The sequence below is a fragment of the Megalops cyprinoides genome, chromosome 8, assembly GCF_013368585.1.
Source record: "Megalops cyprinoides isolate fMegCyp1 chromosome 8, fMegCyp1.pri, whole genome shotgun sequence".
NCBI lineage: Eukaryota > Metazoa > Chordata > Actinopteri > Elopiformes > Megalopidae > Megalops > Megalops cyprinoides.
The window spans coordinates 35,186,714-35,199,547 of NC_050590.1; the positions used below are offsets into that span (position 1 = coordinate 35,186,714).

Here is a 12,834-nt window from a genome sequence, read left to right on the forward strand (position 1 = left end):
TATGCTGGAACAGAGTGGAAGTGCCTATCTTCCTCTGTCTGTGCAGCTGGTGTTCATGAAGAGCAGAGGTCAAGTGCAGCTGACTGTGGAGCTTCTAGACACAGAGGAGGATAACTCAGATGAGCCTGTAGAAGCAGAGGTAAGGGTCACCCCCAGCTACTGAATAATTGACCAGCATGTCTGTGGGCTCATACCCTTTTCCTAAGAGATGCAAATCATAATTTCCACACCATTCCAATTTCCACTGGTGACTTGGTATGTAGTGACTTTGTTTTTGGGTGTGTTTCGTGTTCCTGCAGCGCTGGTCTGATTACGTGGAGCGATACATGAACCCGGACTCCACCTCCCCCGAACTTCGTGAACACCTGGCCCAGAAGCCTGTGTTCCTCCCCAGGTGAGGGTTTGTGCCGTGTCCCCTGCCCACAGAGCCTTCTCTATGAGGGTCCCAGCCATGTCCGTGTCCTCAGACGCGTCTGCCTGGACGCCCTCTGCACAGGTCGATCTGCTGTGGCTTTGTTTGCCAGCCGATGGAGAGCTATTACTAGACAATCCACAAGAGAGGTTACTTTGCACAAACCAACCTGAGAAGGTCCTTCTCAACAGCCACATTTCCACTGGTGTATACATTTACATACCTGAAGCATTTCCGCTGACCAGCCTTAGCTATAGGTCAGCCATACCTGAAGGACTGCAGCTAAGTCTGTGGTGAACCAGCGGTGTTCCTACAGCAAATTGACCCAAGCTGACAAATAAATGGCGGATTTGTTGGTTGACCTCAGGTACATCCTGACAGATCAGTCAGAGGGGGGAGTGATTCATGTGTGAAATACCACAGCCAAAAAGTGTCTTTTAGTTTTTACTCATAGCTGGACACCATGGCCACATTCACATATTATCAATAGGAAATGAAATATTCCACCCCTTGTGCTGCACCTCTGACCTGTATATAATTAGCTTGGGTGGGGAACCACTTTAATTTAGGTGGGCCCAAAATGGGAACAAAAAAGCACAGTAGGATTTCTTCCCCCATCAGAGGCTAGCGAGCAAATGCATGATTTTGGCAAGTGGCTTATTTGCTTACAAATGAATGTGTTTTTGGTGGGCGAGGGCAGTGCCAGGACAGCTCCACGTTAGGCAGCACTTGAACAGCAGGCAGGCCTCCATTGGCTGGAATGCAGACAGACTGCCGTATCATTATGTCAGCATGCCGACAGCCACATCAGATCAGTGGAAACCAGGCTTTTCAGGTAAATCAGCAGAAGTGGACAGGTAAAAGGTGGCTATTTGGAGGGGAGCGGGGGGGGGGGCTTGGCAGGGCAGGGACTGGAACATCAATGCACTCAGTGTCCGTCTCTTCTCTGTCATCAGGAAACATTTGCGCCTCTCATGCTACTTGACTTTTTTATGACACTGACAGCTTAAGCTACTTGAATAGAGTTCTGTCAGCCCTATTCTTTTTTATGTGGTTTCTTTTTACAAGTAGCACTTTACATGAGTTTGTCTTTTTGATTATGTCGGAGGCTGTCTTGGGTTGCCTTGGGTTATATAGTCAGGAGAAATCCCCAGCATACTGAACATGCCTCATTACACAAGTTAGTATAACTAACTGGACTCAAACCCCTTCAGGAGTCTGTAGGTTTGTCTTTGTTTTGTTATAGTCGGTGCATTTTTTGCATTTTTTTCAGTGTAGAAGTAAGCTAACCATGGAGATGGCTTAATGGAGGTCTTTAGGAATCAGTGCAAAAGAGTGTTGATTTTAATGTTTAGATCAGTTTTAGTATGAAAGGTGAACATTTTTATTTACACCTGTTCTGTATGAGTTCTTTTCTTGTTTTGTTATCCTGGATGCTTGCTCCTGAGACTTCATGCATCCGTGTAACTTAACATCTTAATTGGGTATCTAAGGAGTATTCATCAAAGAAAAAATCGTCAACATTCAGAATTTCCAACATTATTCCTTTCCCTAAAGCCATAATATATTTTGAATGAAGGTGTGTAGTGTTTTGAAATATGTTAGACTCTTTCAGGGTAACTCCAGTTGTAAAATGCATTGTAAATGATATAATTTGTTCCCAGCACCCTCCTTGTGCAATACATTGTAATGTGATATGGTCCAGCGTAACTTATCACGAAGAAAACATCAGGAGAGCCCCTGTCAGTCAAAATACAGTTTGGAGCCATTTGTGGTGCTATGAAGACATCACACACTTTATTAGCCATCAGTTAGCAAAGTAGTTAACTTTGTAAGTAGCTAATGAACCTTATTGGATGCATTTTACCATTGGAGGTGCCCTTTGAAGTTGAGCTGGGTCATGTAATCCTAAAACATGGGAAATGGAGAGCTCTGTTAGCCCCACAGTTTAGATTCACAACAGAAAAAAGCACGGACAGAATCAGACCTCAAAGATTACTTTTTTGTGGTTGTTTGTTTTTGTAATATCTCTTTATCAGTCAGGCTACCTTTGTGCACTTGTATTTTTATTCTTAACATGAAAACTGTTGATTAATTTGGAGAATGTATAGATGTAAATGTGCTCCTGTGAATGTTGTATTATCTGAAAGAGTGTCTGTATCATACTGCAGTAGACTCTGTGTTAAGCATTCTTAATATACAGCACCTCCAGATTGGTATTTGTTGGGGGGGGGTTGGATCTCGAAGAGTGCTAGCACCCCACTGTTAGGCTGTACATGTGAGGTGGGCTTGACAATAAAATACTGGTTTGAATTTTATCCCCACATGTGCGTGTGGTTATTTCCGAGTATTGTGAGGGTGGATGGAGCCTAGTGTTGCAAACTGCACCACTTGTGTGTCATGTCTGTTTCTGTTTTGTGAGTGCGCTGCAACATGGACACAGCCACGGTCACTAGTGGCAAAAATACCTCCTGTGTGTTTATTTTGTTTCATTTTTTTGGCTCAAAAATAGCCACACGCGAAATCACCAAAGACTGGGGACTTGGAATAAAACACGGCATGGATTTTGTAATCTGTAGTAAGCTTGAGGCTTGCGGGCAGAGGTTGAAGCCAGTGCTTTGTTTTTGTTCTGCTTGCTTGTCTGTTTTCATTGTGATTTTGTTCGGTCCATGTTGCTGTGCAAACATGCTGAAAAAGGAGCCCTGCTCCAGAATATGGCGGGGGGGGGGGGGGCACAGAGACGCCTTTAGCCATTTTTGTGCAGCTGTCTAAAATGAACATAATCTTGCAGTAGCTTCCTAGGCCTTGTTGCATTTGCTGCTTGCCTTTTGTTACTACTGAGAGGCTAGTATGATTACTTTTTGTGGGCCAAGATTTTACATTATCCCAAAGACAATTCAGCAAGTTGAAACAAAGCAAAGCCGGACTTGGCCCGCCAGCAGATGGCACTGCTTTTAACTGTATTTTGTAGAACTTTTGCTGAGACAATATGACCTCGGCATGAAGGTAATGGTGTATAGTGTATTGCACCCTGCGAGCACAGAAACATTGTCATGGTTTGCTAATGTATATAAATATAGCTTTCATGTATCATTTGCTGGGAGAGGAGAATTGCATGTTTGAAGAGGGAGGGAGGGGGTTGTTTGACTGCATGTGTATTTGTTTTGTGTTTTTATTTAGTTTTTTGTTTTTGTTTTTCTTTGCTTGCTTGCTTCTGTTTTTATTGACAGTCTGTTGGAACAGGTGTATGTACATCTGAATGGGTATTAAGCATTCCTAAGCATTCCTTCATTTTTGAACTGATCGGTGGCTAAGATGTTTGCTGTTCCAAAACTTACAAGAAATCTGCTGGCTCAGTTGTTTAGTGGAGGCCTGAATGCAAAATATGATTCGTGGCACCAGTCCACACTCTATGTCCTCTGTGGTAAGTACATACCTTACTTTTAGTGTTCACTGAAGATGGGCCTACTCAGAGCTGTTTTAATGCTTGAAAAGTATGTTTTTGGCTTTTTTACAGTTATGTTGTGAATTTGAAATATCGCGTGCCATGGAGATAGATTCTTTTACAAGTGACTCATTTTGGTCGGCTTCCAAAGAGACTGCAGGACATCTCAGTCCAGCTGCCTTCTAGACCAAACTCCTTCTGCCCCTCTTCCCCTCACCCCTTCCCCACCCCACCTTAATTTAATTTTGAATTGTAGTGAGTTAAATTTTTACCCTGACGCAGGGTAAAAATTCTGGTCAAGACCAGACTGGGATGGTGGTGAGACGCAAGAGACAGGACCTTGGGGCCCTTTGGCTCACTCTGGTGTTACTCCTTTTCTCCTGTTCAACCAGGAACCTCCGTCGGATACGGAAGTACCAGCGGGGGCGGGAACAGCAGGAAAAGGAGGCAAAGGAGGGCGGGAAGAAACCAATGGAGAACCCTGAGAAACTGAAGATGGAGTGCATGTTCAAGCTCAACTCCTACAAGATGGTGTATGTCTTCAAGTCAGAGGACTACATGTATCGACGCACCGCCCTGCTTAGAGCCCACCAGGTACAACATTCACTCCATCTGTTATTAAGTTTCATTGCAATTGTCTCATGTCCTCTAGTACTTCGGGCTTCTCAGTTGCTTCTGTTGTAATTGGTAGGTTGAGAGTTTGGGTCTCAGTGATGAGTAGCAGAGTACTAACCAGGTTTCCCAGCCAACCCACTCTCTCAGTCCCACAGACACAAGCTGAGCTGATGGAGTGGAGACTGTGTGTTAATTGCCTCTTGTGATAAAGTGTCAGGCTGAACTTAAAGCCTGTAGATAGTACAGGAATCTGTGACGCGTAGATGGAGAAGCTCTGCAGACTGTGGTCCCCCCCCCAAGAACAAGGGTCGAGCAGCTTTTGTTTATGGTACTCTGTTGTTTATCGCTTCCCTCCCTCTTTATTACCAACCCTCTTCTGCTCCCCCTTTCTTTCTCTCCCCCATCCATTTATTCATTTCTGCCCCTTCCTCCCTGGCAGTCTCATGAGAGGGTGAGCACACGGCTGCACCAGCGCTTTCAGGCCTGGGTGGATGCATGGGTGCGTGAGCATGTGACCCGCGACATGGCTGCCGAGAACGCCAAGTGGCTGATGGGAGAGGGACGGGAGGGACTGCTACCCTGCACCACTACCTGTGAGCCGGAGCTGCTCCACTTCAGGAGCATCAGCAAATACCGTGTCAAGTACGGCCCTGCTCTCAAAGCGCCATAGCCCCCTTGTCAGCCAGCCTGGCAACAGAAAGGGTGGGTTGGCCAGGCTGGGTGGGGACGGGCCTCTGCGGAGCATTTTGAGACTGGTGATTGGTTGTGCGGGGTGAGGGGCAGGGTGAAGGCAATTGTCAACTGGATAGGAATGACATAGTGGCAGTGAAGATGGCTGCGGTCTGGTACTGTGAGCAGCTGGCAGTGTTGCTGTTTTTGACAGCAGTTTAGCTGTGCCTGCTTACTCAGCAGGGCCTCAGTGCCAAACCCAGAGGTGAGGTGGCAGGTGTGTCTGCCCTCCCTCCTACACACACACACACACACACACACACACACACATATAGATCTTTGTACCCACCCTCAGCCTTTTTTTCAGCATCAGACACAGCTGAACAACAAGCTAAATTAATCAAGGACCCAAGTCGGCGGGTGTTAGGCAACATCTCCCACCCTGTAGGACAGGTGTGTTTGATATTAACACGATGTGCTGTGACAACAAGTCAGCTCCACTTCCTCACATAGTTTTAGTGGCACAGTTGTGTGTTCTCTGAAGGACTGGCTTGCTCATTTGAAAAGCTGTCTAGTTCAACATTGTGCAAATGGGAAGGAACAGAGGAAAGATGCTCCTGACACAAGAGGCAGGATTGATACAGTTTCTAGGAATGCATTTTTACCAGAAAGGTTTGGGGAATCGTGCGCTTAACCTGAAACGGGAAGGGCTGGAATCTTAGAATCGCCTTGCCTACTACAACACAGAGAGTTGAACACAAACAACAGTCAATAACTTGGCATAGGCAATACCCATCACATCATTGTCCTAATGCAGGGGTGGCCAACCCTGTCCTGGAGAGCCACGTGTCCTGCATGTTTTAGATCTCTCCCTGCTCCAACACAGCTGATTCAAATGATCAGTTATTAAGCAGCTTCAGGAGTTCATAACGAGTTGATCATTTGAATCAGCTGTGTTGGAGCAGGGAGAGATCTAAAACATGCAGGACATGTGGCTCTCCAGGAGAGGATTGGCCACCCCTGACCTAATGTATTACAAGCAGGGCAAACGGAGGGTGCATCATTCATTGTTTTCCATTTGTTCTTGATTACCTATTCAAAAGGCAGCACTTAAGAAATGCACCTTTTTGACAAACAGTACTCGCCAAGGCGAGGGTGGAGATGTGGTGCAGCGTTAAAATGTAAAAAGGTTAAAATGCTCAGACCACTGCAGCTTCTAGCCTCAGACTGTAAAGTTGTATAGCTTGTGAATGTCAATGTCTGACATGGTAAATGTAATCATAATTTAACCCTGGCCGCTCAGATACAGTACCTCTAAACGTTGCCGGTAATGCCCTTTGCCAAAACACCAGCTTGTACACTCAAAATAACAATAAAAAGGACCTAACACCCACAAGTTACATGTAAATAAACTGTACATAGTGTCAGCCTTTTTTATTACAGGGTTCTGCATTGATGTTCTAGTATACTTTACAAGCTTACTGTGGGCTTATGTGAGAGGTGGCTAAAGTTAGTTCATATGTTAAAAAAAGAAAATAAGCCAGACAGTTTATTACAGTTTTTACCAAAGGGAGTTGATAATACTAATAGCTGTTTGTTTTTTTTGTGTGTGTGTTACATTTTTAACAGTAAAAGAAGAACAATATTTGTTTGAAAAATAGAAATATATCCAGGATTTCATTCAAAGGGGAGCTTTTACATGAACATCACCTTCACCTTTTTTGTGAAGCTTAATTTCACAAAAGTCTGAATTTGTTATTTCAAGGCAATAAGATGACTGCCCATTTTTGGATATTCTGAACACAGGACAGAGGAACTCTCTCTGTTAGTGTTTGCAGTGCTAACAAAACAGTGATGCTCAAACAGATATGTATTGCATGTTTGTTTGTTTCCAACCCCCTGTCTACCCTGGATATATCTCTGCTGAAAATATGCATACTTATTTTAAAAGAAAACAAAAAACGAACAAAAAAAAAATTCACAAAAGCATGTCTGTCCTGTGTGAATACCCAAGCCCCTTTTCTACAACATAATTTTAAAAAATTAAAGATAATTTTTGTAGCAGATAGACCCCATGTGTTCAGGCAGTTGTTCAGATTTCTGTTCAACGTATAATTGACCTCTTGACTGTCTCCATGGGGCAGACAGAGAATTATCAGGCCACCTACAGGGCCGATGCACTACAAATCTCGCCTTCATTACAACTGGCACAAAGATTTAAATGGACAAGGTTGTTGTATTTTTTTTGCATACATCAGAGAAAAAAATTGAACAGGCAAGTTCTGCTGGCAAACGGAATTGTTCAAAGAAAAGTTGTTTCGCAATCCGTTTGCACTGTGAGCAGTTTTGTCTGCTCTCCATGTTGTCTTGTCCTGGCACTGGTGCCGAGCTGAAAGCTGGTAGTAAAATAGTGTTGCGTTTTGACAACCCAACAGAGAGACAGACTTGGGTGGGGTTGGGCTCCTGGTCGTTAAGGTCATTTTTCCATCATATCTGGAAAAAAAAAATTCTCACAGTTCAGATGGGCTCATAAACATACATCTCAACTCCAGGGAAAACAGATCACCACTGCCCTATACAAAAAATTGCACTTCAGTGGTAGCTGTATGTGTATATTAGAAGTTTTGCCCTACTGTTTTTTTTTTTTTTGTCCAGAAGGAATCATTAAGACAGCATAGGATGAGGTTTTAGTGGGTCTGTCGAATAGTCATTCCGCAAGATAAGGTTTTGATGTTTTTTGTGCCTTTTTTAGTCCAGTTTTTTTTTGGGGGGTAATTTTTAAGATCCTCTGTTCTCTCCTCAAGCTAAGACATAGACTGGTTTAGATTAGCGTGCCCTAAAGGCTATTTTTTGTCACCTCCCCCATCATTTCTAATATAAATTATTCTTTCCAGCCCTGATATATTTTTTTTCTTTGTTTTTAATGTTGTCTGCAATGAGAGGTAGGGGAAGCATGAACTTCAGATCCCAAGTTCTATGAAATGTTCTTTGACTTTAATGGCCCAATTAAAGAGTTGCATGAGCTGAAAGAACAAGCAATACAATATTGGTCAGCTGTTGTGTATCCAGTTTTATTTATTTATCTTTTATTTTTTAGAAGAGGGGCGTGGGGATTATGAATCAATAGCACAGGTGTCCCCAAATGTTGATCCAACCTGTACAGCTGCATTTCTTAGGCGATAGAAAAATCTAGCAACACAAACATAGTACACACAAGGCAATGCGCCTAATAATGAAATTAGTAGTCAGAGATTTTAAATGTTTGTGATTTTTTTCCTGTTGTTCCTTGTTCCATGTTAAAGCTTAACACACTGCCTGAACCTCTTAGTTCACTAAGGATTTATATGGTGATTGTAATATGTTTCTTGCCACTTACAGATCATTGCTGTGTTAATGTGAAATCGACCACATCGAGGTACGCACTTGGAGCAAGGAATGGCGGTTGACATCCTGGAAATGCAATAAAACAAGTTTTTTTTGGCATGGCTAAAATTTTCTTCACCCAGACATGTCATAAAATGGCATTTGAGAATTGCTGGGACTGATCTAGAAATGCTTCCGTCTTTGGTTTCACATTGATGTGATTGGAGCATGGTCACCATGGTAACCCTTATTTGCCATTCCTCTTTGCGCTTTTATTTTTGGCTCCAGATGCCAAAAGTGACCGCACCACACGTTTATGTCCATTTTCATTTTCAGAAAAATGGAGACCTTCGAAGTCTGAACATGGTGCTAAATTATGCGTTTAATACTTACTGCCATCTTCAATGTCAGAAAAAATGAAGAAAAATTGTCTGCATTCTGAGTAAAGGCAAGAAACTTAAACTGTCTTTAGGGGTGGATCTCTGGATGGAAAACTGTGTTTAGTTAGTTGACCACACTATCAGTTGGCTTGAGAGTCATCTTTGTGCATTAGCCGGGACTTCTCTGAAGAGAGACTGTCTTCCCAGGCGTGAAGGGGGTCTCGCACAGTCCACCGTCACATTGAGCAAGAGATTCCGTCTCCATAATACGAGCTTTCACGACTGCCACCAGCTAAAGACAATCTTGGACACACTCTTGGACAGTTACGTGCCCTGGACCTGTGGTTTTATTTTCATATTTACTTCAAAAATATAAAAAGAAAAACTGAAAGATGGATGGGGTGCTGGCTTGTAAAAAGGAAAAAACTGCACTTGTTGATGACTGCTTTTTGTATTCCATTTTTCTGTCCCTTTTGCCACCTCTCCACAAGGTTTCTATACAATGTTGTATACTTGAGTGTAGTGTAGTATTTGCCATTAAAATATTACTGAAATAGCATAGGGCCATGGGTGTTCTCTTTTGTGTCTGTCTGCGCGTTGTTTGCTGCTTCTGTTGTCCCGTAAGAGTGCATTGGTTTCTGATCCCCTCATTGCTCCACATGCTCTGAAAGTGCACCACCAAAAATGGGGAGTATCGATGGCAGACAGAAGTGCTGTTTCCTCCAATCACCTTTTCCAGTCACCACCATGCCTTTCGGTGCTCAAGCAACCTGGCCTATGACAGTTGAGTGTGAGTCACACACAAGGAGAAGAGCAATGTGCTCAAAGTGCTTAGGAAGTTACGAATATATATTATCTGATGGATGGTCCCATCCAGGGACACTTGGAAATGATGCAGAGTACCACTGGTAGATAAGTGAATGCAATTGTGTACAACAATCCACACAATCCTACTTATGTCCCTAAGTGTAATACCTCACAGTTAAAGTTGTAATTATGAACTGTTATCTGTTATCTGTCATCTGCAGGTAGGTGTTCTTTGGGTGTGAGTCCAGCATGCAGCAGATGGACATTGGTCAGCATATTTACAGATTCATGAAAGTGAACCCAAGATTTTGTGGTGAGTAAAGATGCACTACCCTTTTTTGACAGCAGGGGGTGGAAGTGCCAGGCAGAGGAGATTACATGTTGAGCTGTCCTCCCATCAGTTCCCCACTCTGACAGCATCTCTTCAGAGTTGGAAACAGGATGAGAGGGAGCTCAGAGGGGTGTCACTGCTTTCTGCCCTTAGCATCTGGTCCTGGATCAGAATTAGAATTTTGCACTGAATGGATTGGGTTAGGATTAATCAGCAGGAAGTTGATCTTAGACCTGCTGTCATGGGCAGAGAGTAGCCAAAGACATGTCTTTGACTTTGCAAAATTCAGCAATAAGGTTAATTTGGTTTAATGACTGTCATAATTTTGAAAGAGAAACTGGACACCTCATTCTCAGAAGTGAGGGGGTTCTGTATTACAAGATGTGTGCTCACTGGTCTTCCTACAATCTAAAATACATGTCAAAGGAGGACCTTAAGGTAATTTCTTCTGTGCCCTAATTCTTCTGAACTTTCTTATTGCTTCCAAGGTATTTGTCAACATTACCTCATAACATGTTCTACAATGGTTCTTCTCCAACTCTCAGAGCTGCTGCACTGATAAACAGAAGTAAATCTTCAGTATGTGTTATAGAAGCAGACCTGTAGTTGTCCCTTTCTAATGCATTTGTGCAGAGTGTTTGCTCCTTGTTGATTGGGTGGTGCCCCATTGTGATATCACAATGCCTACACTACGCTGGCTGAGTCTGCCGTGGGGGCCCCCCACTGATCTAATGAGGCTGGACAGGTGAGAGATGGACCAGCTGTCCTGGAGAGACGTGCTGACCCACTTCACGTCCCTAAGGCTGGGTCCTGATGAGGAGTTGACCTGACACATGTGTACAGGACTGCTACCTACTGACATGCCTAATGAGTATGTTCCAAATGGTGGGGGAAATTTTCACAAAGCAGTTCTGCATGATTATGATGTGGATTTTTCCTACTCTCATGTCTGGGGTTTCAGATCTAATCTAATTGTGCATTGCACAAGGATAACTCACTCAGCCATTCTGCTTCTGAAACTAATGGCCATCTGGTAGGAACCACAATCACAGCCACAAAATCACTAGAAATCCCACAGGTGGTCATTCCTGAGTGCTGTACAGTTTTGCGGTTGTGTCTGTGTGTGTGTGTGTGTGTGTGTGTGTGAGAGAGAGAGAGAGAGAAAGAAAGGGAACTTTCTGGCTACATGTAGACTAACAAACTGGGCCGATACTTGGAAACGGACTGGAAATACTATTACAGCACATAAACTCTGGATTTTTCTGTACAAATAGTACATTGTAATGATTATGACTACAATGGATGTGTGTTATTACTGTATGAAGATTTACACTAAGTAAGTAAGTGAGACTATCAAACAGAAATGTTAATGCAGCACATTTGCAATGAGAAGAGAACACACTTGAACAGGGCATATCATGAGATCTCGCTTCTGAGGTTGGGATTGGATTGAATGTGGCAAGTGTGTGCAGGTGCATTGGAGCTCCTTCTGGATCCCACACGAGCAGCCATGGTTCACCTGCACAGTGCAGATCCTTAAGAAAATTGAGAACACATCTTGGGATTTTCACATTTCCAGTGGTATGTTCACAAATCAAATGGGATTTGATGTCATGTTCATGTCCCTGTAACCATGACAACTGCTTGGTTCTAATTGTCAAAGCCAACAGAGCCAAGTAAAAATCTGCCTGTTTGGGTTAATGTACTGTACATTTGGGTAAGCAGTGGTAATGGTTCTGTACATGCAACAGGCCAGCAATAATATTCCCAAAGCAAAATATTTTTGCTTTGCCCAGGCCTTGATTTGAATTTGCACTCTGCAGGGACAGCCCGTAATTCTTAAAGGTGGTTCCCGCCCCTCTTTGCCGTTTCCAAGTCACGATTTTTCAGAGGTATCCTCACTGTGACAAACCTACTATGTGGAGAGAAGTTGTCACAGGGACATCTGCACCAAAAAATGTCCTGCCCCCTGCATGTCCCCTGCCTGCAAGGATGAGATCACCCTGTCTGAGGTGTAGTTGTGGTTCTGGATAGGTCCTGATGCTGGAAAAAAACACCTTGGTCCAACTTCAGGGGAAGAGGAAGAGGAATAGGACAAAGACAAGCGACAAGAACTCCTATGGCCTGCTTTTCCACACTCTAGTGATGTCCGATCCTCTCAAATAGAACTGCCTCATTTGAATTTCCAGTGAGTGAATATTGCCACACTTGCAACAGCTTCAATAAACATCTGTTCACAGTCCTAGTCTATGATGTGGTGAAAATCAGGTCTGAATAGCACTATGGCTCTGTGATGGAATGTGGGCCAGTGGGATTCTGACTGTTCAGAACATACTGTAGAACAAAAACTGTTAATGGCATCTTAACCCTGAGGGTGGGAGGTTAGTATAAAGTGACAGGATGTCTTAAACAACAATTTGAAAGAAATTTTTATTCAATTCCTCTGTTGTGCTTTCACAAGCTCTGGGGTGTGTTTTGATCCTTTAACACCCATCCTAGTCTGCAGTCTTCTATGTTTTCATCTGTATGTAATGTGAAGATGGATCTGCTCCCTAATGTGAAATATATAGGACCCACCCTCAGCAGATCACTGTTTTGAAAGCTCTGTTCTTCCTCCTTATAATGAGGTTGTATTCCCTAAGTGGGTCATTCTTATGATGATGATACCAGCCTGTATGGAATGAGAAGTTTACTCAGAATTCCATGGGGTCAGGTAAAGCTGCGCTGCTTTGTGTTAATTGAGTGAATGTTCAAGCAGACTAAATTACCATTTGCATATCAGTGTGAAAAACTGAACCCAGGGAAATTAATT

The 12,834-nt window shown here is 43.3% G+C and overlaps 1 protein-coding gene across 5 annotated transcripts in view; it reads left to right on the plus strand.

The window, feature by feature from the left end:
* sin3aa (SIN3 transcription regulator family member Aa) overlaps positions 1-9,964 on the plus strand; it is a 33,204-nt gene extending 23,240 nt beyond the window's left edge. For 3 of the 5 annotated variants that reach the window (XM_036535809.1, XM_036535812.1, XM_036535811.1), the window contains exons 18-21: positions 47-139; positions 300-394; positions 4,250-4,451; positions 4,912-6,014. In XM_036535809.1, coding sequence (XP_036391702.1) covers positions 47-139; positions 300-394; positions 4,250-4,451; positions 4,912-5,142 — 621 coding nt within the window. In that variant the 3' untranslated portion in view covers positions 5,143-6,014. Of the gene's footprint in view, positions 1-46; positions 140-299; positions 395-4,249; positions 4,452-4,911; positions 6,015-8,519; positions 9,366-9,912 lie in introns of those variants that run through there. The other 2 variants (XM_036535813.1, XM_036535810.1) reach the window with 2 other exon arrangements.
* Positions 9,965-12,834: the final 2,870 nt, after the last annotated feature.